The sequence below is a fragment of the Pseudonaja textilis genome, chromosome 12 (genome assembly GCF_049901715.1).
Source record: "Pseudonaja textilis isolate UNSWEBS1 chromosome 12, rPseTex1.2, whole genome shotgun sequence".
Lineage (NCBI taxonomy): Eukaryota > Metazoa > Chordata > Lepidosauria > Squamata > Elapidae > Pseudonaja > Pseudonaja textilis.
The window spans coordinates 21,124,558-21,148,895 of NC_142001.1; the positions used below are offsets into that span (position 1 = coordinate 21,124,558).

A 24,338-nucleotide genomic window follows, 5' to 3' on the forward strand; every position below is an offset into this window, starting at 1 on the left:
ACCCCCCAGCACTGGGATGAAGCCGGAAGGCAAGTCAGGCTGGAACAAACAGGGGACACTTACTGGAACTGCTCTCGCTGTCACTGGTGTTTGAGGTCACTCCCTCTGCAACCAAGAAAGAGGCCCAGGTTTAATACAGATTGACAGCAGGGGATGCCAGCAGGGGCGGAGGGCCACCGGCACTGGGGACGGCGGGGGGAGGGGTCCGAGGGCAAGCGCTCAACCTCCCCGGCCCCTCTTGGAGGGGAGCCCAGCTGATCCGCTCCACTTGGGTGGGGGGCCGCTTGCCCAAATGAGGACGGCAGCAGGTGCTGCTGCCACCTCCCTCCCTCCGCCACCTTCTGCAGCAGGCGCCCCGGAGCAGCAGCTCAGGCACACGCAGGGTTGAAGCACAGCCATGCAGCCCTGTTCCTAGCCAGGTCCCCTTTGCCCCCCCCCCCCCCCCCAGAGCACACCCCTGCCTCTGAAGCGACAGAGAAGGGAAGAGAGGAGGGGAGGGATCGGTGAGCAAACGGACGGCAGGAAAGAAACCGCAGGGCTGACCAACTGAGGTGCGCCCATTGCGACAGCAGGGGAGAAAAGGAGTCCACACACACACACACACTGTGTGACAACGTGGCAAAGTTCAACGAGCTCATCAGGGGGCAGATTTCTTTCCTTGGCTGGCCCCTGGCTGCAAGAGGGCCTCGAGGCGATGCCGGCCTTTCTCCTGGCCAACTCACTGCACTGCTGGGGAGCCCTTCCCAGGAAGAGGCTGCCAAGACCCATCAGCCCCTGCCGAAAGGGGTCTCTTCTCTGGACGGAGACGGCCAGCCTAGTGACCACGAGGAGGCTGGGCTCACAGGGGCCGAACCTACGCCAAGTGTCCCATCAACCCCCTTCCGGTCTCAGGCATGCTAGCAACGGAGAGGGATGGTGTGCCGGGAAGTTCCACTTACTCAGGTTCTTTGCGCCATAATAATCGTCACTTAACCCAGGGAAGTCCTGATTCACAGCCAGACAGAGGGGAGAGGAAGGGGGGAGAGAAAAGAACGAGAGAAGGAAAGAGAAAGTGGGGAAGAGAGGAGAGAGAGAGAGAGAGACAGGGCCAGGACGGCATTAGTGACAGGAGTGCAGAATGGCTGAAAGCTGCAACAGCAAGTGAAGTTAAAGCTCGTGACCAACGCTTCCAAATATCCGCTGTCCCAAAACCTCTTCATTTGAGCATCGTCTCTAGGATGTGAGGCGGGCCAAAGAAGCCCCGGCACCCAGGCAGGCCTCCCCAAGTGCCTGGCGAGGAGCAGGCCCAAACCTCCTGGCCTCTTGGTACCAGGCTAACCGGGTTTGGCAGCACCAGGCCGAGTCCCTTGTTCCGGGACCAGCCACCCCGGCCGGGGCTACTGGCGGGAGGTCATCCGTACAGAGCAGGGCAGACCTCAGCAACCAAAGCCCAAGGGTCACCCCTGCCCCCAAATGGCCGCCCGCTGCTCCTCTCAGCCAGTCCCGGGTCCCACAGCCACAGGAGCCGAGCCTTCATTTATCCAGACCGCTGGTAGGCGCTCACCTCCCTGGAACGACTCGCCTGCAACTGCCCTAACCCAGAGCACAACGCAAAGGCAGGACGGTGCTCAGAACCGCCTGGCCCCCAAGAGTCTGGGCTGAGTTATTCTTGGCTCTGACTGTGGTCCCCTCTTCACAGAGCCTCAGCCCCTGCCGGGGTCTTGCAGCACCTGGTAGTCAGGTAACCGTGTAGAGGAGTTGCCCCTTCTCACATCCTAATCCTGGACTGCTTTTCTGGCCAACGCTAGGAGAGGAGCGTAGCTTTGCAACCCGGCACTGCTTAGCAAGGAGAAGCTCCGAATTCCACCCCAGCAACTCCAGTGAAAGGGATCGGACGGCTGGGAGCCGAGGAAAAAGACAAGGCCCGGAAGACCAACTAGCGGGCACTGGGGCTTCAGGTGCAGGAGGCCGCTGGCTCTGCAAATACGGCACGAGAGCCGGACGCCGCCCTCCAGGGAGAGCGAGCACACAAAACCGGCTGTTTTTGTAAGGGCGTCACCAGTCGTTTTGCAGAAATGGTGGCATGTGCAGCCGTCATAAGTAATACCCGTAAGTTATTGGGCAGGGAAAGGAGAGAGAAAGAGAGAGAGAGAGAGAGAGAGACCTGCTGCTGAGGCCTTAGATGAGCCCGCTGCCATCCGGGGGCCAAGCTCTGCCCCGAAGACATTCGGCGGGGGCCGTTTGTGAGGCTACGGGAGACCGCTGAGCAATATGGGCCCTCAGGAAGAGTGAAGTGCTCCAGGCTCGGCCCATCGTCGCAAGCAAAGTCCGAGAGGCCCTGAGTGAGCCTGGCAAAGCCGAGCAAGGAAGCCGGGAGGAGCCCACAGCGTCTCCTCTGGACCCAGGGCTCGGCCCTTCCTGGCTGCCTCCGACCTCGGATGAAGAACCGCTTGGCCCGGCACCTGCTCCCAGCCACTGAGGGCCACACCATTCTCAGGCTCCGCCAAGCCGCCGGGTCTGGGGCCAGGCAGCCCCCCCCAGAGGGGGGAAGCCGTGGGCCCCTTTCCCCTCGCAGGGCTGGGGCAGCTGCTGGGGCTCCCCGAGAGAATCCGAGCAGGGCAGCTGCTACTTACGTTCCTGTCCGCTGCTTTCCTGAGCCAAGTTCTCTTTGCTCTTGTAAAAGGGGAATTTTCGAGAGAGACGGAAACTCTTTTTACGTTTCGTTTTGATCAACTGTGAAGAAGATGGAAGATGCAACGGGGGGGGTGCAGAAGGAAACAAAAAGAACAGAAACAAAAAGGACAAAAAACAATGGAGTTTAAAGCATGCAAGAAAAATTAAAATGAACAGACAACGGTGATCAATGTCAGGGAAGCTGCCCCTCAAATGAAATCATGGAAATTACATGTAAATGGGATGCAAGAGGAAAATTAAGGGTGGAGGAAGTGATCTTGAGGGATGGCGGAAGATGACTGACCATTTTCATTGCCACAACAAGGAGGAGAGGAGCTCCCCACCAGTCTGCGGAGGAATCCCCCGTCCCAGCCTTCAGCAAACTCCTTGAGCCGACCTTGGAGAAACCATCCTGGGCCTTGGCTGGAGGAAGGCTGAGGATGCCGCAGCTCTGTGTGTCTGTGTGTCTGTGTGCCTTTGAGAGAGGCTCCTCCTGCAGACTGAGACCCTTCGTTCAACCGTCACCTGAGCAGCAACCGGCCACAGCGCACCTTGCAGGAACTCTGCTTGCCGCCCCAGTCGGATTTCATTCAGAACGCTTCCCTGCTTCACACACACACACACACACACACACACGCACAGCATCAGCCTCACTTACCCGGTTGGATTCAATCATGCCTGTCCGAGCGTGGAACTTCACTGTTTTCAAGCGCGCCCGTTCCTTCTTTTCCACCCTGACAGCATTCAAGAAAAAGAAAGGGGTTGAAGGCTGACTTGGATCTCGCTCTGCCTCACTCGCCGAGATCTTTCCTCGCAGACGTTACTGGCACGGCCAATTCCTCAGGCCTTCAGTGCAGGGTAAAACGGAAGGTCCACAGTCCAAAGCCCCCACCCCACCCCACCCCACCCCCTCTGCCTCCTGGAAATTCCTCCTGCTTGAAAGCAAAACACCGGCCCAGGTCGCCCCACCCCAAACTCCCTTTCGGCTCTTCCTGACAACCCCTCCCACGGGAAGCCACGCCACTGTCCGGCGGAAACCCACCGCAGCCACGAGGGCTGCGGCAGCGGCAGGCTCACCTCTTCTTGCTGGGAATGACTCCGATCTGCTCGCTCTCGCCGTGAGGGGTCACCAGCCTCGCCTGCCACCACTCATCGTCCGAGGCGTTGATGACGTGCAAAATGTCCCCGTAAGAGAAACTGAGTCCCTGGCTGGGCAAGCAGCTGTCCCGAGTTCGGTCGTAGTCAAAGAGGGCCCTGTCCAGGAAGGAGGCAGGTCAGCAGGAGGGACGGAGGGCCACTGTCTGTCCACAAAGCTCCCCACAGCGACGCCTGGACCTCGGACCTTCTGCTGGATGCAAGGCGGACGTTCTCCTGCCCTTCCCTCAGGGTCCCCTTCCTTTGGCCTTAGCCTCCCGCTCTGGATCCAGGTCCCCCCTGGCGACTCTGCCTCCTGCCCACCGAAAGGCCCCACCCTTTGCCCCAGGCACATACCCCACCCCTGGCCTTGCAAAAAAAGCCCTCGCTGGAGGCTTTTAAGAAGAGACCAGACAGTCACTTCTCTAAAATGGTAGATAAGTGGGCAGGGGGGTAGACTAGAAGACCTCCAAGGTCCCTTCCAGCTTCTATTCTATTCTATTCACTAGGCGGCTTGCTTTTTGCCAGCGCCTCTTGCTGCCACCAGGGGGCGCGAGAGGGTTCTGGGCCTCTGCCCCCTTGCAGGGTTCACTTCCTGCCGGGGAAACAAAGGCGGGAGAAGGTTTTGTCTGGGGCTGGATCAGCCTTTCCCATCTGGCCTAGCCGGCCTTGTAATTAGCACAACCGGCAGCTTGTCCATTTCATCAGTTTCAGCTCAATTGTGCCCGAAACTACTCCACCCAACAGGGCTGAGCCTCCTCTCCCAGCGCAGGGGAGGTTTTGCAGAGAGCTGCCTCGATCCCAGGAGCAGCCAAGAATCGTGCTGTGCAAGATGGGCTCAATGGACCCCGGTGGCTGGGTTGGGGAGGCGTTTGCGAGGACCCCCAGTCCAGCTAAGGAGCAGCAAAGCAGCCAGACCCCAAAAACGGCACCGGGTTGGCTTGTGTGGTAAGTAGCCAAGGCTGGGGTGGCCGAGGGGCTCCACTAGGAGCAGCACAGCCAACCGCCTGCTAGAGTCCAGATCCAGCGCTGGCGGATTCCTTGGCTGGCCCCCTCCTCCTGCGGGCACGGAATCCCTCCACGAAGCCCCGGAGAGAAGCAGCCGGCGAGGGCCAGAGAGCCAGCCAAAGGCTCTGCCTCCCTTCCTACGCTGAGAAGGCTCAAGAGTACCTGGCAGAAGAGGCTCGGCCCCTTCACCCTCCCCCAGCCCCGGGCCGTCCTTGCCCAACATGCTCAACCAGGGTTAAGTGAATCCAGGTTCTCCCAATTCGATTTCAGGATTCATAGCGCCAAAGCCGGTCACATGGCTGCGTTTGCTCAACACGTGGGGCTAAACTGTGCGTGGCCGCGTGGGCTCTGAGCACCACAAGTTATCCAGGAGTGCCCCGCCGAAGGAGGCCACTGGTGTCCCACGTCCGATGCCTTGCTCTGGTGGGTGCAGGGAGGCCATGCCGCTTCAGGACAGGGCTCCCCATGGAAGCCACAGAGACAGGAAGCGGCCGAGCCACAGGCCGAGGCCAGACGGGCGATGACTGAAAAGGGGCTAAACTTGGCTGTCCCAACTTAAAAAGCAACGGGGGCTGCTAGCCGGGCTTTAGCGCTCCAGCACTCCCGGCCAGTGGCCCCACGAGGCCCCCTTTTTTCTGGGGGAAGAGAAGGCGAGATGACCCTGAGTGCGGCAGAGTAACAAGAGAGTCAATCTGGAGGGGCCCTTCGACGATGCTTACCGGACGTAGAGGGACCGCTTCTCACTGGTTCGAAGGGAGCCAGAGCCCGAACTCATGCTGCTGTTCATCATCTGCTCTCGGAGGTCATGGATCTTGGACTCAAAGCGGCTGTACTCTGCAAGCACAAAGGAGGGAAGGTTGGGAGCCGTCGCACAGTCCAGCCCAGGGTGTTGGTGGGACCTCTGCGTTTCACACCCGGGGAACGAGGAAGCAGCCAGCCAAAGCCCTCACCTCTGCAACTCCCCCTCCGTGCGCCATTTACCTGCCAGGTCCCGGGCCAGATAGGCTGCATAACTGGATACAGGTGCTGGCCTTTGAGGAAGTCATGGCTCAATGGGCCACGACAAAGAGGCTAACATGGCAACTAACAGGGACGGCCAGCTGGTGTCCAGCATTCTGCGCTTCAGAGTATCGTCATGGCTGAGGTCCCTCCCTCCCTCCCTCTCAGAAAGGCTGCCGGAGGAGGAAGGGTAGAGGAAGGGGCCGCTTATCAAATCTCTTGAACAGGCTGGGCTGACATCAAGAAGACGCACCAACACAGGAGGAGCCCTTGACCCATCAGGGGAAGGACGGAGAGGACAGGCGGGAGATTGTCTGTTCTTCTCCAATCCCAGAACCTGCACGGACCAACCAAAGTGCCTGACAGGAGGCAGAGGATACTCAAGTAGCCCTTCCCCAGATTGACAATAAAAACATCTAGCACCTATTACCACAACTACTTCAATGGCTAAAGAGGCGGCCGTGTTTTAAGAGTGTTGGCACAATAACAAACAGCAGTTCAAAAATCCATTACCGGCCTCCGGCTCTTGTGGGAGATAAGATTGCAGGAAAATTAACAGACTTGGGCTTTGATGCCAGAAGCGTTTGGACAGGTTTGAAAATATTCCTGAAGGCATTGACAAGCATGCACCGATGGTTCTCTATCCACCTTCCAAGCACTGCAATTGTGAGCATTCAGATTGTGCAAGCAAGGGGTTATATAAACACAGCCTTGGGTTTACCATTTACTTCAAGGTTATTATGCCTTTTCCATAGCGCATCTTCATGTAGGATATATACTGGCTTATGGTTAAACATTGTTCTTACACAGGAGCTTGCATAAGGTAGAGGCGGGTCGTTTTGAGAGTTTACAGTTTAATAAGTTCAATGTGCAGAAGACCTTAGAAAATCAAGTCCCCAAGAACAAGGGACTTTCCACAAGGCCACCGTTGAGAGTTTCTTACAACAACAGTAATTCTGCTCCAACAGCAGAGAAACATCTTAGTCACCTCCCGGAATTCATATCATCATCATCATCATTCATGGAACCCCAATTCAGCATTAAACTTTGATAGCAAAATGAAACACATCGTCTCTGCTGGAAGTTTCAACCAGACATGCTGAACGTGCTTTCTCTAAACTCAGCAGCTAAAGACAAAAGCAGGGGAACTTTTATCTAATCCTTCCTTTTTGGCCTCTACCTGCATTGCCGAGAAACTTGGAAGCCCTGAAACCTAAAAAACGTGGAAGTTAAAAAAAGCAAAGCCCCAAGTGTGAAGCATTGTTGATCGTTCCAAATGTCAATTTATTCATACAGATAGCCTGATTTCAATTCCTTCAACCCTAGATATTCATTTTAGAGTGTATTTTATTAGTTTACTTTACTTTATTGTCATTGCACCTCATACAACGAAATCAAACACCCTCTTCAGGCCACATCATGACCATCGTGATGTTTGATCTGTTCCTTCTATAGTCCACTATCAGCTCCTTGGTCTTATTGGTCTTATTATGACGTTGAAAGTAGTTTTTATCATTTGTTGCGGTTCTTTGTCCACAGGCTCCAGTCTGATTTTTCTTGATCGCTTTCTTATACGCTCCGTTTCTGCCAGGAAACCCTTCCTTCCTCCCACTCTCCTTGTGGCCCCATCAGCCCTGCAGGCGTAGAAAAATCACCCAGTGCTACGTTTTTGCTTTATTCTGGGAGCTGCTCAGTTGGCAAGGACTCGACCCCCCACCGAGCACTGATATGGATCAGCCTGTGGATTTCCCGCCCTGGCGGCAGCCAAGCTGGGACCAATACTGACCCCGTTTTCCAAAGTGTCAATACAGAATGCAGAAATAACGTGAGTGGCCTAACTCAGCTTCAGGGACAATGGATTTAAAAATCGTTTAACATGCGCCATGCTGCGGGCACATATGCGGCTTGACCAATTGTGCAGGAGTCTGTGAACGCTCAGAGCATGGAAACGCCCTAACCTCACTTGTGCTCCTGAGCCACCTTCTCCCCCAGAGCGCGCAGCCTTCGGAGCCTCCCTCTCACGGGAGCGGGCTTGTGGTCGTTGCCTTCAAGGCTGGGGCTGCGGAGGGGCAAAGCGGCAGGTCCCGTCTCCTCCTCAGGCTGCCTTGAAACAGCAAAGCCACGACCCGAATGGCGAAGTATAAATGGATTAAAATAAGAGGCTCTTCTCCATCTACAGAGGGTGAAACGGGACAGAGGGGCTCCTGGGTAGCATCCTGCCCCCCCCGCACCTGAAGTCCCAGAGCCAGGTGCTCTCTGGCTCTGCCTCACTCCTGGCGCTCCCGTCAGATCCACTGACACCCAACATTTACGTGGCAAAACTGTCTCTTTTTTGCCAAGGGCGGGGGGGACTTGTGTGTGTCTGATCTCACATTCAATCAGCCCACGACTCTCGCCGGCAGAAGCCCCTGGACCAAGAGGCCAAGAGCAGGCCCGAACTCCCCTCGCAAAGGCCGGTCAAGGCTGGGCAGATTTCAGGACAAAGGCTCCAAACAGGCTGGGAGCAGCTCTTCCCAGAGCTCGGCCGAGAGCCTCTCGGGCTGTTTCCTTCCACGCTCGGCTCAGAGGGACGCACAGAAAGGCTCTGTCTGCCCTGCTGCTTGGGGCAAGGAGGGCTCCGCTTCCAGCGCCCGGGGCAGAGGGCAGCGTGCCCTGATCAGCCTCTCCTGACAGCAACACGGAGGAGGAGCAGTCGGGAGGGGAGAAAGCACCAGCAAGATGGACAAGGAAACCAGGCCAGGAAATGCTCTGGGAGCAGAAGGCGCTTTCAGCTCTGCATGAAAAACTTGGGGGGGCAGATCACGTGGGGAAACAGCCCGTATCTCCCTTGGATTAAGTACAGGAAGCTGTCCAACAGGTCAGACCACGGAAAATCATCTTGAACTAATACATGTGTCCCCGTCCCCCGTTCCCCCCGTCTCTGGGAAGCTGCTAAGATAGGATCCCAACAGCAGCTGCCACCTCTTTTCCTACTCCAACTTCCTTGGGCAGAGCAGGCAAAAGGATCTCTCTCACACACACACACACACCCCAATTCAGCTGAGGAGAGACAGAGAACCTGGCTTGTTGAGAGCAAGTAACCGCTGGTTGCTCCTGCGCTGATATCTGGGCCCTTAGCATTCTCAGGAAGCTTTCCTGGGATCCAGCGATTCAACACTCTGTGTGTGTGTGTGTGTGTGTGTGTTCCTTAAATATTCTTAGAGATTGCGTTGGTACTTCTGTTTCTCCCTAGCGATGCTTCTCACCTTGATTACATTTTAAACGTATAGTCAGGGAAACAGTTTCACTGGTAGACGTCTGAATGCTTTCCAAATAAATAAATCCTAGCTACTGAACAGTTTCAAGGCAAGGTCTATATGAGAAAAGAAGCAGAGGGCTAACACTGCCGCTTATTTTGGGCCAGGCGTGACTCTACTCTGCATCCACAAAATTAAACGTGTTTCCCATTTCTGAAATTCAAAGGTGTCTTTACTTATATCGCCCCAGGGTACTTTGTGGATTTTCAGGGCCTCAACTTTACCCCTCGGGACTTTAAACTCACGAGACTATTATTTACACGTCATCTCCCACAACTGTACAATGACACCGATCATCTTCCACACGTTTACAGATGTTTCTAAGTGAAACCCAGCTAGTATCTACCCTAGAAGTGCCAGAGCAGACCAAGCCTCATGACAGGCAGGAACCCAATGACAATCCCACATTAACCACATTGGTTAACTCAGCTCATTCTGGTTATCAGGATTGATCCTCTCTTCCGCTTTACAGCTACCAGCACTGCAAGTTCCACCCGGCAGCGAGTCGGAGAGAAAAAGTAAGCCAAACCAAGCAAGAATTTCCTGCACCCAAGACATCCTCTCTCAGGGACAAAGAACAAAGTGTCAGGCAAACTGTCAAGAGCCCAGACTATTCACTCCGGAAGCAGAAGAAGGTGATCTGCCAGTTTCCACGCTGGTCCTTTCTGAAATATGTGCAAGATTCAGTCGGATCAAGCAAGAGCTACTTCAGCCACAAGGCTCAAAATGCAGCAAAGTTTTACGATCGTGGTTATCCCAGGCCAGCAACTAATATCTCGGAGTCTCCCTCCAAGCCCAGCTGTCTGCTCTGTAGAGACTCACATACATTCAGCGGAGGCTAAATAAAAACCGGATCATTCACAAATCTCCCACGGAATTTGAAAAGTGGCCACGCTTGCAGGGGTCACTTGCAGAGCTTTTCCTTGCTCCCTGTTGTGTTGGGTTGCCCTGTGGTGTGCAACGCAACTCTTGTGTCTCCTGCCTGGGCTGGCTGAAGGAAGAAGGCGAATCAAACTACTGGCTAAAAGAGGCTTCTCTCAACTGTGGCCCCTTTAAGCCTGGAGGACTCCGACTCCCAGAATTCCCCAGCCCCGGGTCAAAGCAAAGCTGGCCGGGAATTCTGGGAGTCGGAGTCCTCCAGGCTTAAAGGGGCCACGGTCGCGGAGGCCTGCCCTAAAAGATCGCCAGGCTTCAGCCGGGGAAAGGAGGGGGCCGGGCGGGCTCCCCCGCTGCAGGAGCCCCGGAGGCTTCTGGGCAGCGACCAAGCCAGGCAGCGCCCCTCCGCCCCGAAGGGCCCCTCCTGCCCCGGGGGGCGGCCCCGCAGGAGGCGAGCGGCGGGGAGCGGAGGAGGCCCCGCTCGGCTCCAGCGCCCCCCGCCGCCTCCGGGGATCCCTCTCGGGCGGCCCCCAACGGTCTGCCCGCCAAGCCCCGCGACACCCCCCACCCACGGAAAGGGGCGCGCGAGACTCCCCCGCCCCCGCCCTCGCAGGAGGCGCCCCGGGGGCAAAGGGGGCGATCCGGAGGGTCTCGCGAGAGGAAGAGGCTCCCGCCCGGTTCAACCCCCACCCCACCCCCGTGCGCCGGGGCAGAGCCGCGGCTCCCCGCGAGGCTTCCCGGCCCGGCGCCCGCTCACCTGCCCGCCGCCGCCCGCGCTCCCGCCGGCCGCCCGGCCTCCCCGTCTGCACACAAAGCCCGGCCGGCCGGTCGCCCGGGCGGGAAGGTGGAGGCGCGGCCCCGCGCCGGGCTCCGGCCAATCGGCGCTTCGCTCCACCCTCGGCGCCCAACCGGATTTCGCACTGCCGACCCTCTCCTCCCGCCCGTCCAATCGCCGCCCGAACTCATAAACGGCCCGCCCCCACGCTCCGAATCGGCCCAATCGCCGCTGCGCTTCGAAGCTCCACGTCTTACCCCCCACCATGCGCAGGCCTCGCCCCGCTGTTTGTACCCAACGTCCTCCAGACCCGCCCACCGTTTCTACGACAGCGTCCTACTCGGCCAATCGGCGGCCGCGCTGCCCCATCGCTACGCGCCGATCATCCCCGGGTAACCCCAGCCAGACATCTCGTTTGCATACAAAGCCCCGCCTACGCCCGCTCTCGCTGCCCAGCCCCGACGCGTGTTAACCCGTGCACACGACCTGCAGGAATGGGCAGCGGGAAAAGAGCCTCGTAAGCGGGAATACCGCCTCAAGCCGCCGACAGCTTGCTCTGCCGGCCTTGCGGATGTCCCAGGAGGCCCCCTGGCTCCATTCCACCGGCAGGGCTCCTGGTCCCCGGCTGGCAGGAGGAAGCCCCTCGAGACTGCAGCTCTGGGTGGCCAGAGGGGCATTCTGCCTGGCGCCCCCCACCCCACCGCCCCGCTGCTTTCCCTGCCCCGGGGACGGGCCACCTTGGGCAAAGGCCCCGCAAGGGCAGCACCAGCAGGCGCCTCTGGAGCCCACAAGCAAAGCTGCACCGGGGAGGACCCCCCCCAGGCCCAGCTCAGGTGGCTCTGCATGACCCCCCCGAGCGAAAGGGACCGGGCAGAGGGGCTGAAGCCAGGCGCCATGCGGGACAGCCGGGGTGCCCTGCCACCCAGTTGGCCCATCGTGCTGCCTCGGTCCTGCTGCTAGCCTGCCCCCCTGGGAGGCCCGCCCCAAAGCCGCCGGGTTCTTACCTTCCGGCCTGTACTGGGCCACGATGGTGACAGTCTGTCCAGCCCTCTTCAGGGCTGCTGCCGCTTGTTCATGCGTGGCATTCCGGAGGTTGACACCGTTCACCTGGCAAACAGACCCGCCCGTCAGCAGGGAGGCAGAGCTGGACACCTGGCAGCGGCCCTGCCTGTGCCCCCCTCCCAAAGCCTCCAGCCGGGCACTCTATGCCAGGCCCTGAGCTGTGGCATACAGCCTGGGCCTGACCTGGGGAAAAGCAGCCCTCTGGAACGTGGGAGGGCAGCCTGCTTGGCGGGGACCGGGATTCACCCGCCTGCCACAGGTGCTGGGATCCATCTGTGCGGGAGGGAGCGTCGACACCGTTTCCCCCTGGCCAAGAGGAGCCAGCTTCCTGGCAATGGGGCTGGGCTCAGCCAGGCCGGACCGGTTGGGTGAGGTGCTCTGCCCTGCCCTGCCTAGCCCTGCCCTGCGTGGGCCAGCGGGTTAACCCCTTCATGGCTGGGCAGAAGGGCCAGAGGAGCAAGGAGACCTCGGGGCAAAAGCCCCATCTTCCCCCTTCCCCCCGGGAAGAAGGCCCCCATTGCACTCACCGACAGGATCCGATCGCCACGCCGCAGCTCCCCACTCAGGTCGGCTGGTCCCCCGGCCAGGATGAAGGAGACGAAGATGCCCTCCCCATCCTCGCCCCCGACAATGTTGAAGCCCAGCCCACTGGAGCCCTTGTGCAGAGAGATCTTCCGGGGCTCCCTGGCAGGAGGAAGGGGAGAGGGGCGGCCGTTAGGGTTGCGGGGCAGGAGCAGCTGGGGCCGGATCCCAAGAGGGTGGGTGTCTATCAGCCCCCTAAAAGGATCAGCTGCACTCCAACATTCAGTCCACGGCTGAACTGGACCCCACATTCTGGCCAAAGGGAGCTTTTGGGTGGCTCTTTGGTGGGCATGGGGGAGAATTGGGAGGGTCAGCTCCTCTCGGAGCCCCAACATTCCCCCCAGCTTCTCCTGGCTCCTAACCACCAGTAGCCACCCCGTTTCCTCCTCTCCAGGATGCCCACCCTCCCGACCCCCCACCTTGCATGCCAATTAGCTGGGGGAATCTGGACATCCCTCCCAGGCAGGATGGAATCAAGCCAAGGAGAGCCTTCCCTGCCCACTCAGACCCAGAAGGCCACGACAAGCCTTGCAAGACGCCCCCCTCCCCCAACTGAAAGCACAAATGCGGGGGGGAACAATACCGAGTCCCCCTCCGGTGCAGGCTGGCCGGGTGCAGTGGGGGGCTGCCTCCCGCAGGACATGGAGGAGGAGACGTTGACTGTGATCCATGGTGGCTGCGTCTGTGGGGCGGGGGCCAAGCCGCCTGCCTTTTATCTGCCCAGCTCCGCCTTCCCCTCCCCCCCAGCAGCCAGGAGCTGTCAGACCCTTGAGAGGATCCAGATGCAGCCGCTGCCCAGGAAGCTGCCACTGGCCTTAACCCTTCCCTCCCTCTGGGCACCCATTAGGCAGGAGGGGGAGGGCTCAGCCTGCACAGCCAGCTCTGCAGAAGACAGGCTGCCCGAGAGGGCCCAGAGCCTTGCGGGGGGGGGGGGGCAGAGGCTCTTGGTAGCAGGGTTGGGGCACTCAAGGCTGGCAGGGTCCTGGCCAGGCGGCTTCATGTGCCCACCCGCCCTTCGCCTATACATCGCAGCCTGCTGGGCATTGGGGCAGCCCCCTGAGATGGACTCTCTTTCTGCCCCCTCCAGCAGGACTTTCGGATCAGGGCATCGGCTGCCAGCCTTCCTCTGCCTCAGTCTGGTGAGCGCCCTCGTGTGGTCACCAGCCAGCACTGCCAGGGGTTGGGTGCCCGCTGGAAGCCCTTCCAAGCCCCTCCCATGCCAGCCTATGCCCTCTCCTTTGCCCAGAGCCCTCACCTCGCCCAACTCCAGCACAGGAAGGGCCGGGCCACGTGTTCAAAGGCTAACATCCTCCCCAGATCTGCCCCTCCAGCCCTCCCCCCCCCCCCGACGCTCCAGTGGTGTCAGTGGGCTCCCTGCCTGCTGCGGGCTGCCAGAGCCAGACCAGAAGGACCCCAAGAGCAGCCAGAGAAGGTGGGGGAGCACGGAGGGGGCGGCTTCGAAACGCAACCAGCAAGATCCTCCGTTGGGCTTTCGGCTTTGGGGAAGGTTTGTCCCCTCCTGCCTCCTGGGCTGGAGTGCCCGCCCTCTCTGGGGGGCCCTGGGGGGAGACAGACAGCCCCTCCCCGGCCTTATGTGCTGTGGGACCCAGCAGGGCCGCCGCTGCTCACCTGGTGAAGTCCTCCTCTCCAATCAGGTGGCGGGGCACAGGGGAGTAGCGGGCAGGCGTGACCTGGGGGGGAGCAGGGTAAGCTGGCTTGCTCTCCAGGCCTCCAAGATAGCCTAGGCCAGGATTATGGCTTATGTGGTTGTCGGCCAAGGCAGAAAATGCTAGGGAGACAAAGGGCGGGAGAGAGACCAGGCTTAGCCCCCACTGCTCTGGGGCGGCCTCCCCCCTCGGCTGGACCCTCCTCCCCTCTGCCGAGCTGGGGGCCCCTCCCGAGCTGGAGGGGGGCAGGAACATACTGCTGGCGTAGTCTGGGGGCGCATACAGGTCATTGATGTGGGAGCTGCCTGGCTTGGCCACCTTCAGGTACACCATGTCGGAGGTGTTCTTGAGAGCAGCCACCGCCTCTTCATGCCGCACCTCCTGCAGGTTGGTGTTGTTCACCTGGGGGAGGGGGGGAGGGGAAAAAAGCAGCCCCCAGGTGAGCTCTGAGTGCCCGAGCAGAGCAAGAGGGATCCCAGGGGGCTCTAAAGCCCACCCGCCCGGCTCCAGCCCTCTCTGAAAGGCAAGAGCCTCCCCAGCTTACACCCCAGCAAGATAGACTGCCTCTGGATATGGAGGGTCCATGCCTGGCAACGGCAACCAGCCCATTGACCCGCAGGTGGGTTGGGCCTGGATTTCTGGGTGGTGCCATATCCAGAAGGAACAGGAAGACCTGCTTCGACCACCACGGCATGGGAAGCAGCGCTGGGCACTCACCGCAAGCAGCCGGTCCCCGATCTGCAGCCGCCCGTCCTTCTGGGCTGCGCCCCCTTCAATGATCTTGGTGATGTAGATGCTGTTGTCGCCTGGGATGTGCTGGTTCCCGATGCCCCCCGCGATGCTGAAGCCCAGCCCTGGAAGAGGCAGCCCTGCATGGGTGGGGGGTGGGGGGCGCCCCCCTTTCCTCCGGCCTACTCTGACGCTCTCGGCCGTTGCCCAAGGACGGAGGGCCGAGAGTGGCAGTGCCAGCTGCTCAAGGAGGGGAGGCAAGAGGGCAGGAGGAACTGTCCCCCTGCAAATGGCCAGAGGAAGGATGACCCGGGCGGGGGAAACGCGGCTGGGGTCCTTCTCCCTGAGGGGTGGGAGGCCAGACTCACTGCAAGAACTGGAGGGGGGAGAACTGCAGGGCTGTGGGATGCTCCTCCTCCTCCCACAGCTGGAGTCAGCCGTGCCCCTCCAGGCAGCAGGCTCTCCTGGGTAGGGGGCTTGTGACCAGGCCAAGCCCCCTTTCCCAGCCAGCAGCAGCAGCACTTGCGGTGCCCAACAGCGCTGGACTGTCCCACCCGGCCCCGTTTGGTGAGACCCCAACTGAGGTGCTCTGGATGTCAGATCGAGCGGCAGCTGCCCCCCGGGACCCCCGCCCCAGCCCCTCACCTTTGGGTCCCTTCATCAGGTTGACCTCCATGATGGTCTCTGGTGGGGGCTGCCTCCGCCTGACCAGCAGCCTCACCACCGGCCCCGCCTCCTTCAGTGCCTCCACCGCCTTGCTGTGCACCACCTCTGAGACGTCCACCTCGTTGACCCTCAGGACGCAGTCGTTGACCCTGCGCCGTGGAGCAGAGGGTGAGGGAGGAAGGGCCGCCCCCCCCGCCCATCTGGGCAAGACCCCCCGCCCTCCTGCTCCTCCTCATCGCACATTCCCCGTCCGGCCTCTGCGCCCCTCGACACTCACCCCAGGCGCCCGTCCATGGCAGCCGCCCCACCGGGGATGATCTTGGTGATGAAAATGCCGGGGTCGTCGGGGATGTGGGGGTTATCAGTGCCACCAGCAATGCTGAAGCCGAGGCCGGAGTTTCCCTGCCAAGAGACCCGATATGAACACCTGTCCCCCCCGTCCCCCCCCCAGCGAAGAGCAGGGAACCGAAGAGGAAGCAGAGAGCCCGGTGGGGGAGGGTCAAGGAAGGGCAGCCCTCTGGCAAGGGAAGGCTTGGGGCAGGCCAAGCCGGATCTCCCAGCCTCGGCTCTGCCCAGCCAGCTCCATCTCTGGACAGCCCTGCAGAAAAGGACCCCCCCCACCCCGCATGCCCCAGGGATGGAGGTGGTGGGCTTGGGTGGCTGGGGAGGAAGGAGGCTGGACTCACCCGCTCCAGGACAATCTCCTCGTACTTGAACATCCCGTCGCTGCCATTCACCTGGGGAGAGAGGGGAGTTCAGAAATAAAGGGCACCCCCCACCCCCGGCACACCGAGCCCAGGGGCCCCGAGGACGTCTCATGTGCCTCAGGCAGCTCCGGGCCATGAAGCAGGAGGGGGCGGAAGAGAAAAGGCTGCTGGCCTCGGGATCTTTTGCTCACTGAATCCTCTTGGAGGATCACCGTGAACTAGCGGGGAGTTAAAACCAGGTTCTGCACAGATGCAGGTGCTGGTGACAGAAACCAGGTCAGGGCGCTGCCACACCGGTGCTGCTTATTCCTGGTGCTCCTGGTGCCATAAACACCTCTCCCAGCCCTCACTGGGGGCCTTGCTAGGGTCCAAAACGCCCAGGGAGGCAGGCTGGCTGCACAGAGATAAGGAGCCCGCAGAGTCAAGGTGAGGAAGCCAAACCCTCAGACGAGGGACGAGCACAGAAGGGCAGATTGTTTAGGCAGGCAGGAACTGAGCCAGGAACCCAGCCCACCGGCGTGTTCCCGCGGGAGCCTCTTCAGGTCACTGTCTCCAAGGACCGGCAGGCCCACTTGAGGAGAGGCTTCTCCCTCCTGTCAGTCAATCCCACCCCCTACCTGAGGCTCCAGACAGCGGAGTCCACCCAAAGGGCAGCCAAGAAGGGCCGCTTCCTGGAGGTGAGCAAGACCCCCCGGGGAAGGCAGGGACTCCGGCAGAGGAGGCACACTTACGGAGAGGCTGGGCTCCAGGGTGTCCGTGTTCACAATAATGGGGGAAGGGCTGGCCTGGAAGAGCAAAACACGGCTGTGTGAATTGAGCTGCCCTCGGTGGGTTCTCTGCGGTTTCTCCGCTTGCCCAGGGCACCCCCTGAGCTGCGTGCCCGGCCTTGGTATAGGCCTCTGACAAAGGGGTATCATTTCCATGTGGGAGGAGAGCCAGGATCTGCCCCGGCCCCCAATTATCCAGCTGTTTGCCAACCGACTGAAACCTGGCCAACTCTAACATGGTTTTTCCTCTGATCTGGAGTGCCCACTTTATCTAACTCCCTAGTCTTTGGCCGATCCTGGACAGATCCAGACTCCAGGGATCCCTCAGGTTCTGCCTTTCATTACTCAGGAGAAGGGCTGAGAAAGAAAGAAAATCCTTCCTTTTTAGCAATATTTTCATTTTGGGGGTTCTCCACCAACCATTCCCCGGGAGCTAACAAGGACCAACCACCAGATTTCAACTGTAATTTTAAAAGCGCAGTATCGAATAACGACACACAATTAACAAACCAGGCAGGCAGGGAACCGTTTTTTATGATAATTGTTTAAAAATCCCTTATTTTTAACAAAAGGCAATAGTAGATCAAAGATCTGGCCAAATAAAAGGGGGTTCCTTCCCACCCTCCACCAAGAAGGGCACCCTAGTCTCCCAGGGGGTCTTCAGCCCTCCTCCCCATCCCACGGCCTCTCCAGCCCCAGGAGGCCCGTTTCAGGTTGGGGGGGGGTTCTGGTCCCAAGTTTGAACTTGTAGAAGAAATACTCGAAACAGGAAGCGGTTGCCAAAACCTGACCCCATGCCGGCCAAGAGTTATTATTAATCCATTACCAAAAACTGGCCCAGAAAAGTTGTTCTGAAATCCAAAATCTGTATAAAAACAAACATGCTCAAGAAAATGCAAATTGGGAAAACCCATGAAGAAAAAGATGTTTTAAAGTATTAAAAGAAAAAAGTGGGGAGGGACTGGGGTGGAGAAATGCACACCCAACACCAGGTGACATTCCAGTACACAGGAGGTTTCTTTGAAGTCCTTGAGAAGGCCCCTGGCTGATCTCTCTCTCTCTCTCTCTCTCTCTCTCACACACACACACAGAGTCCGTCTGTCCGCCCATTCTGCAGATTAAATTGTTGCCTTTGGAGCATAACTAGTAAACTGAACCCTCAGGGATTTTTTTATTTTAACTGGTTAACAATAAAGGAGAATATTTGTAGCCCAGGGCTGACGGGGCGGGGGCAGGGGGCAGGGTCCAGCGCTGATGACCAGCACTGATGATGTTACCTAGTTGGGGTCATGAAACGTCTGCAAGAAAACAAGCCCAGAGAGCACCAAGGACCCCACCCAACGGGTTAACTTTAGAGCCTTCGGTGCAGTTTGAGTCCCCCTGCCTGCTTCCACTCCTGACTCGTCCCTCCCTGGGGGCTCCACGGCTCACCATCCAGCGCCCGCCTCTTCCTGGGCGTTCCCAGGTCCCCCCCCGTTCCCCAGGCGTCGGGAGCTGTCCAGCACTGGCACCTGCTGAAGTGAGCAAACGGGCTCCAGCTCTTCTTCCCAGAATGGGGCAGTCCCACCGCTCGGGGCCCCAAGGGGTCCGCCCTCTTTTCGGCCTCCTCCAGAGCCTCTGCCAGTCAGAGCGGGCATCTGGGCTTGGCTGCCCGGGGGCGGATTCAGCCCAAGGCCAACATGCCAGGAAGAAGAGCTGCGTCCATAGCCACAGAAAAGGCCCAGGGTGGGGGGAGGGATTTTGCCCTCCCCCGGAAGGCCTTTCTGCACGAGGGAGCGGCCAGCCTGGCAGCCGCATCAGCCCCCTTCCTCCAGCCCCCCCTTCTCTTCTTGCTCCTCTTTCTCAAAGGCCCCGGGGTGCACTCAGGATCCCACAATGCTCGCTTGCTCGCTCACCAGCCCGAGCGGCTTTCCAGCCAAATGAGCCCCTTGTTCCCAGGAGTGACACTGAGTTGAAAGGCTCTCTAGGGGCCCAAGAGGAGCGGGGAAGCTGAGCTGGAGCAGGCACAAGGAGGAAGGGCAGCCCCCCCCCGATCCTTGGAATCCCGAATTCCAGATCTAGGCTGGCCAAGATCCCCAAGCAGGCTGTGGCAAGGGATGGATGGTCTCCCTTAGCAACATCCACTCAGTTATTTTATGCTTTGACACACACACCCCCACCAGTCCTGAATAAAAGCAGATGGAACGAAGCAGAGTCAAGCACAGGCTGAACAGCCGTAAACGGGAAACGTCACAAGAAATGAAATTTCAGGCGAAATCAATAGAACTTCCAAAAGGTGCCACCCTTTAAAGGCAGATTCAGACAGCACTGGGTGCCAGGGAGCAGTCAGGTGGGTGATGGGAGCAGAAATTAAACCCTCGCACACAGATGGAGGGAACTGGATATAGTCGGCACCGACACAGGTACCATGAGCTGGGACTTCAAGGACTAGTCCACGCGATAAGACGGGCCTATTCTCTACCGTCCCAGAGAAACTATTCCCTACGCAGAGTATTGCCTATTGTATTCTTTATTTCTCAGAAAAAGCCATTGCAAGGCAGCTTTCATTGGAATATAAGTAAAAACCGATCAATAATAACGGCAGAAACAGTCATAGCAGTAAGCAGTTCTACGGTGAATTAATTGCCTAAGGAATGGATGAGCAACTCTAGGCTGGCCATGTTAGAAGCTGCACAGCCATTGGCCCGGTGAGGAGAAGACCCGCCCCCCCACAAGTCAACGTTAGGCAGGGGTCTCCCCAACAAAGGAGGCTTTTCCAGTCAGCCTCTGGGTACCTTTAGCCATGTGGGGAGAGGGAAGGCCTCAAGGCTGCTGGAAAGAGCCCTGAAGCCACCACCTTCCAATGGCAAACGTCCAGCAGCAGGCAGCCTGGCCAGAAAATCCCAGACCTCGCGAGAACCTTCCTGCTCCAAAACGGGTCCCGAGTGCCCCAGAAGCTAGTCAGAGAGCCCGAAAAGAACGGGGGGGGGGGCCTCAGCTGACTCTCAGCTTCTGCTAAGAAAGGTTTGGAGGCTCACAAGCAGAAGCCTCGCTTTCAAAGACAAAGGAATCGAAGGAGACCTTTTATGATCGGGTTGGAACCCATCGTTGGCCAGAGAGAAAGAGAAGCAAAGTCCGATTAGTGCCTCCCCACCACCCCCTCAGAAATTAGTCATCAGATATGTGGACACAAGACCGGCAAGGCTCGGGACTTGGCCAAACCACAAACCCACAAACCAGTTCCACTCCGAGTGGCTCCGTGGGCACCTTGAAGTGGTTTCCTTTGGCTTTTTTGACTTCCAGGTCCCTCCTCTTTGGCTCCCCAACCCGGGAGCCGAGTCTGACTAGGGCGTTTCCGAGATCAGCCAAGGTTGGCCATCCTGTGGCAGCGAGTATCACTGACAGGCCAGTTCTCAGAAGAAAAAAAAGAGGCTGGGAATTGAAGCTCCTTCTCCCCCAAGCCCCCCCCTCTCCCGCTTCCTCATGAGTGACTCCAATGGCAGCAGAGCCTGAGAAGAGGAGGAGCCCGTATTTTATTATGGGGGCATCCAGGACCGAACGGTTTCCGCAGAGGTTCAGAGATGCAATAAAATTCCTGGAAGAATCTGGGGGGGATTGGCTGCCTCCTTTGTAGGTCCGGGATCTGAAGACCCCTCCTCTGTCTCACCGGGCTTCTACCCAGCTCTGCCTTTAAAGGGTGCTGCGACCCCATTACAGGTCTCCCCAAGAGAGCCCCCTGCCCAGGGCCAGCAGGAGGTTCCCGGGTGGCAGATCCTTGACACTAAGCCTGTCAATCAATGAGAGCTCCTGATGGGCTCAAGGTGGACCAACAAGGTTTGCTTCCAGCCCCGGCAGAAGGGAAGATGGTTGATGGCTATTGCTGGAGGCCTCCTATTCGCATACCTGGCTGGGAGAGGAAGGTGCCCTGAGGAACACACTCGGGTAGGAAAGGACCATCGTAGCACACCTGTGCGCAACAGGTGAGGCCGTGGGGGGGGGGAGGACACGACACCCTCTTGCAGACCCAAGAGAAAAGTGCAGGTGATCCTGGAAACAGCAACACCTCCCCCAACCTGCCTGTCTTGGCTTGGAAGGCCCCCAAAGACGCCCTCCATGTTTGTGCAAGGAGGGACTGAGAGGCCCAGGAAGGACCCCCAGCGGTCACTGGCTGCCCTGATCCCCACCCCATAGCAGGGCCAGTGAGAGGCTCACCACGGCTTCCCCAAGGAAGCTTCCTTCTGACAGGGGCTGGGGAGGGGCAGATGCTGGGGGCCCCGGGAGAAGCCCTCTGTGCTCAGGGCTCCACTTCCACGAAGTGCCAGGCAGCTGAGGTGGGGGGGGGGGCAGGTTTCCCGTTCCCCTCTGAGTCATGGCGAATGCCAGAGCAACCCATGGTGGCCAACATCCTGCCTCGCACAGAACAGGCAGAGCATCACGGGGTGGGGGGCTCCCTGCAGCCCCCACCCACCACTCCAGGGGCCTGGCATCCCCACGCCAGCCCACCAGCCGGCTTGCCCGCTTCCCCTGCTTTCCTCCAGCTGTGCCGCTTTCCACTCCACTCCCCCCGCACCCTCCTCCGCCTCCACCTTCCAGTGCCAGGATGAAGCTCCCTCCCTCCCTCCCTCTCTGAATAGAACACAAGTAGCCATGGCAACCTCACCCTGCCAACCTCCCACCTCCAGCTCTCGCCCCAGCCTCTTCCTCACTCAACCCCCGCCTTGCCTCAGGACCCCCACAGCTCCTCTGCCCCCCATCCAGCCTCAGCCAGCAGCCCCTCAGCACGCCCCCACCACCACTCACCCCATTTTATCCCTTGTCACCCACTCCTTTCGCCTCAGGCAACCTCCGAGCGTCCAGCGATGCCCGGCTCCCTCCAGCTCCCCTTCTCCCGATTCTGGGGACCACTAAGCCCTCCAGAGTGGGAGAACCGAGTCAGCAGAAGCTAAGGATGCCTCTCACTTCTCTGAACACCCCCCCACCCAGAACCCTCCCCCCTAGCGTTGTGAAGGGTTGGACCGGAGCGCCCTGGACTGGCTCCTTCCCGGTGCCCCCCACTCCCCCACAGCCCAACCCTCTCAACTCAGAGCAGCTGTGGGGCAGGCAGGCCCCCGTCTCCAGGTCCTCCTGCCTCCCTGCAGCGCCCTCCTGCCAACCACTTAGCCATGGCACCTGGGCCCTGTTCTGGGCCACCCCAGAGTGGCAACGGGGTGCCTGTTCCTTTGTGCCCTGGCTGAGGATCCCCACTTCACTGGCTCTGGAAAATGACTGGGGGGGGGGTAGGAGAAGGCAGGGGAGCATTGAGAAGACCCTGCTCTGGGGAGGGGTGAAGATTCCTGGCCCACCGAATCGATCAGCCGCCCGCCAGGCTCTGCCAATTCCCCTTCTGTCTTGTGGAAATTGACACCAGAGACAAAGTGGGGCCGCTCTGGTTGCGCCCCCCCACCCCGCCTTCAGGCCAGGCCTTCCTTCCCCAAAAGCCAGGGAGCTCGCCATAAGAGAGGCCAGGCAACCCCACAGAAGCACCTGCACACCTAGCAGGGACGGTGCCCGCCTCCCTTCCTGGCACTGCTAAAGGCAGCCCCCTGCCCAGAACAGGCCATGCCAGATGGTCAGGCTGGCAGAGGCGGCCAAGCTCAGTGCAAACCCTCCTGATAAACCTGTGGGCAATTTGGCCTGTCTGAGCCTCTCTCTGAGCCCAGCCCCATCCTCCACAGCCTGCCAGGACCCCTCCAGGTCGGCTGCTCTGCCAGCCTTCCAAATGCCTCCTCTGCCCTCCCAAAAGCTTTCCTCGTCATGCCGCTACTCTGCCTTTTGACCAGCACCGTATTAAACAGCCAGACCCAGAGCAGAGCCATCCTTCCCTCAGGCACGCGTGTGTGCACGCACACACACACATGCACACACATCTTGCCACTGCCATCTTAGGAGAGAGACGTGTATGGACCAATTTCCATCAGACAGTTCTGGGGAGGGGGAAGGGAGCCCAGCAGCTTCACACACACCGCACAGATTGCCCCCCCCAGACCCCCCCAAGCTGACAAGCTGCCTTTGGCAGGGGGCATCAGGGGAAGCCCAGGCAGGAGGTCTGCCACAACTGCAGTGCCCAAAACCAAGGTGACAGGCCGGTGCCGCCACGCAGGCAGGGAAGGCAAAACTGGACGGGGCTGTTCCCCCACCCCCGCCCGCCCCCCCCGCCGGATCCTGCCCCTCGGGGGCTGGGCGGGGGCGAGGCAGCCTCCGGCAACCGAGGCCTGGCCCACTCGCGCAAGGCGGGGACCCACCGAGACAGCCTCCATTTTCTTGCCTCGCGTGAGCCTCCATCCATTTTCTCCGCTGGTGTCGCGAGGCGACTGGCGGGGGGAGGTTTCCCGAACCGTGTCTGGGCCGGGCGCAGGTGGCCCAGCCCCGCTGGATCGGAAGCGGGGGACCGCGGGCCTTCCCAGCGGCTGCTTGGCCCGACGTGAAGGGCAGGGCGCACCCACGCGCGGACCGCTCGTCGGAGCCCCCGGCCCGGTGAGGCCCCGGCGCCCCCCTCGCGCCCGAGAAGCGGCACCCACCTGTTCATACCAGTCGCGGTTCGAGCAGGTGCACTCGGGCCACCAGGCGGGGCTGCTGCCGTTGATCTTGGGGGTGCCCGCCCCGCCGCTCCCCTTGGCCGGACCCTGCTTGGGCGGCGCGGGGGGCGCGCAGTCGCGGGCCGTGGGGACCAGCTTGCCCTTGGCCCGGGCCGTGGGGGGGGCGCCCCCGGGCTGCGAGGGCAGCGTCTGCGAGCCGTAGCCCCCGTAGCCGCCCCCGCCGCCGCCGCCCCCGAACTGCTCGTGCTGCTGCCACTCGCCGTAGCTGGGGGGCTCCATGCGCCGCAGGGCCGCCATGCGCGTCACCTCGTAGCACTCCGGGCAGCGGCAGCAGTGGTGGTGCTTGTGCATCTTGCCCGCCCCGAGACAATGGCCCCGCCGGCCCCGCTCGCCGCGCCGCGCCGCTCCCTCCGCCAGCCGCCGAGCCCGTCACCTCCGCGGGCGCGCCGACCACGCCGCCGCCGTCGTCGTCGCTAGCGCATCATCACCGCGGCGGCGGCGGGAGCCGCGCTGCATCGCCCAGCCCTCCGAGCCTGCCGAGCGCCGGGGAGGGGCGCCGCCTCCCCGCCGGCCGCCGCTGCTACCGCTGCCGCTGCCGCTGCTGCTGCGCGGGCGCCTCCTCCACCTCCTCCTCCTCCTCCCCTGCGCGGCCCGAGGCGGCTTCTGCGGGCTGGCGGAGGGGCCGCCGCCGCCTGGGCTGCCTGGACGGAAAGGGGGAAGGCAGAGCATCGCGCTCGGCCCGCAGCTCCCGTTCGCCGCGCCGCAGCCAATCGGCGCGCAGGGCCGCGGCAGCGGCGCCGAGCCTGTTAAGCAGGGGGCCCTTAAAGGCGCCGCGGCCGCCCTCCCGTCCAGCGGCCCGGGCCG

General features: G+C 60.4%; 1 protein-coding gene across 6 annotated transcripts in view; it reads right to left on the minus strand.

Annotated features, from left to right (window-relative positions):
• The window catches only part of DLG3 (discs large MAGUK scaffold protein 3), a 37,477-nt gene that overhangs the window by 5,262 nt on the left and 7,877 nt on the right, over positions 1-24,338 (minus strand). Inside the window, exons 1-15 of one of the 6 annotated variants that reach the window (XM_087941219.1) lie at positions 23,457-24,013; positions 16,885-16,938; positions 16,133-16,183; positions 15,724-15,848; positions 15,426-15,595; positions 14,769-14,905; positions 14,309-14,453; positions 14,014-14,173; positions 12,330-12,486; positions 11,745-11,847; positions 5,514-5,628; positions 3,730-3,906; positions 3,311-3,386; positions 939-984; positions 64-105 (exon numbers count right to left, since the gene is read on the minus strand). In XM_087941219.1, coding sequence (XP_087797345.1) covers positions 64-105; positions 939-984; positions 3,311-3,386; positions 3,730-3,906; positions 5,514-5,628; positions 11,745-11,847; positions 12,330-12,486; positions 14,014-14,173; positions 14,309-14,453; positions 14,769-14,905; positions 15,426-15,595; positions 15,724-15,848; positions 16,133-16,183; positions 16,885-16,938; positions 23,457-23,825 — 1,927 coding nt within the window. In that variant the 5' untranslated portion in view covers positions 23,826-24,013. Of the gene's footprint in view, positions 1-63; positions 106-938; positions 985-2,612; positions 2,713-3,310; positions 3,387-3,729; positions 3,907-5,513; positions 5,629-11,744; positions 11,848-11,985; positions 12,136-12,329; positions 12,487-14,013; positions 14,174-14,308; positions 14,454-14,768; positions 14,906-15,425; positions 15,596-15,723; positions 15,849-16,132; positions 16,184-16,884; positions 16,939-23,456; positions 24,014-24,338 lie in introns of those variants that run through there. The other 5 variants (XM_087941217.1, XM_087941215.1, XM_087941218.1 and 2 more) reach the window with 5 other exon arrangements.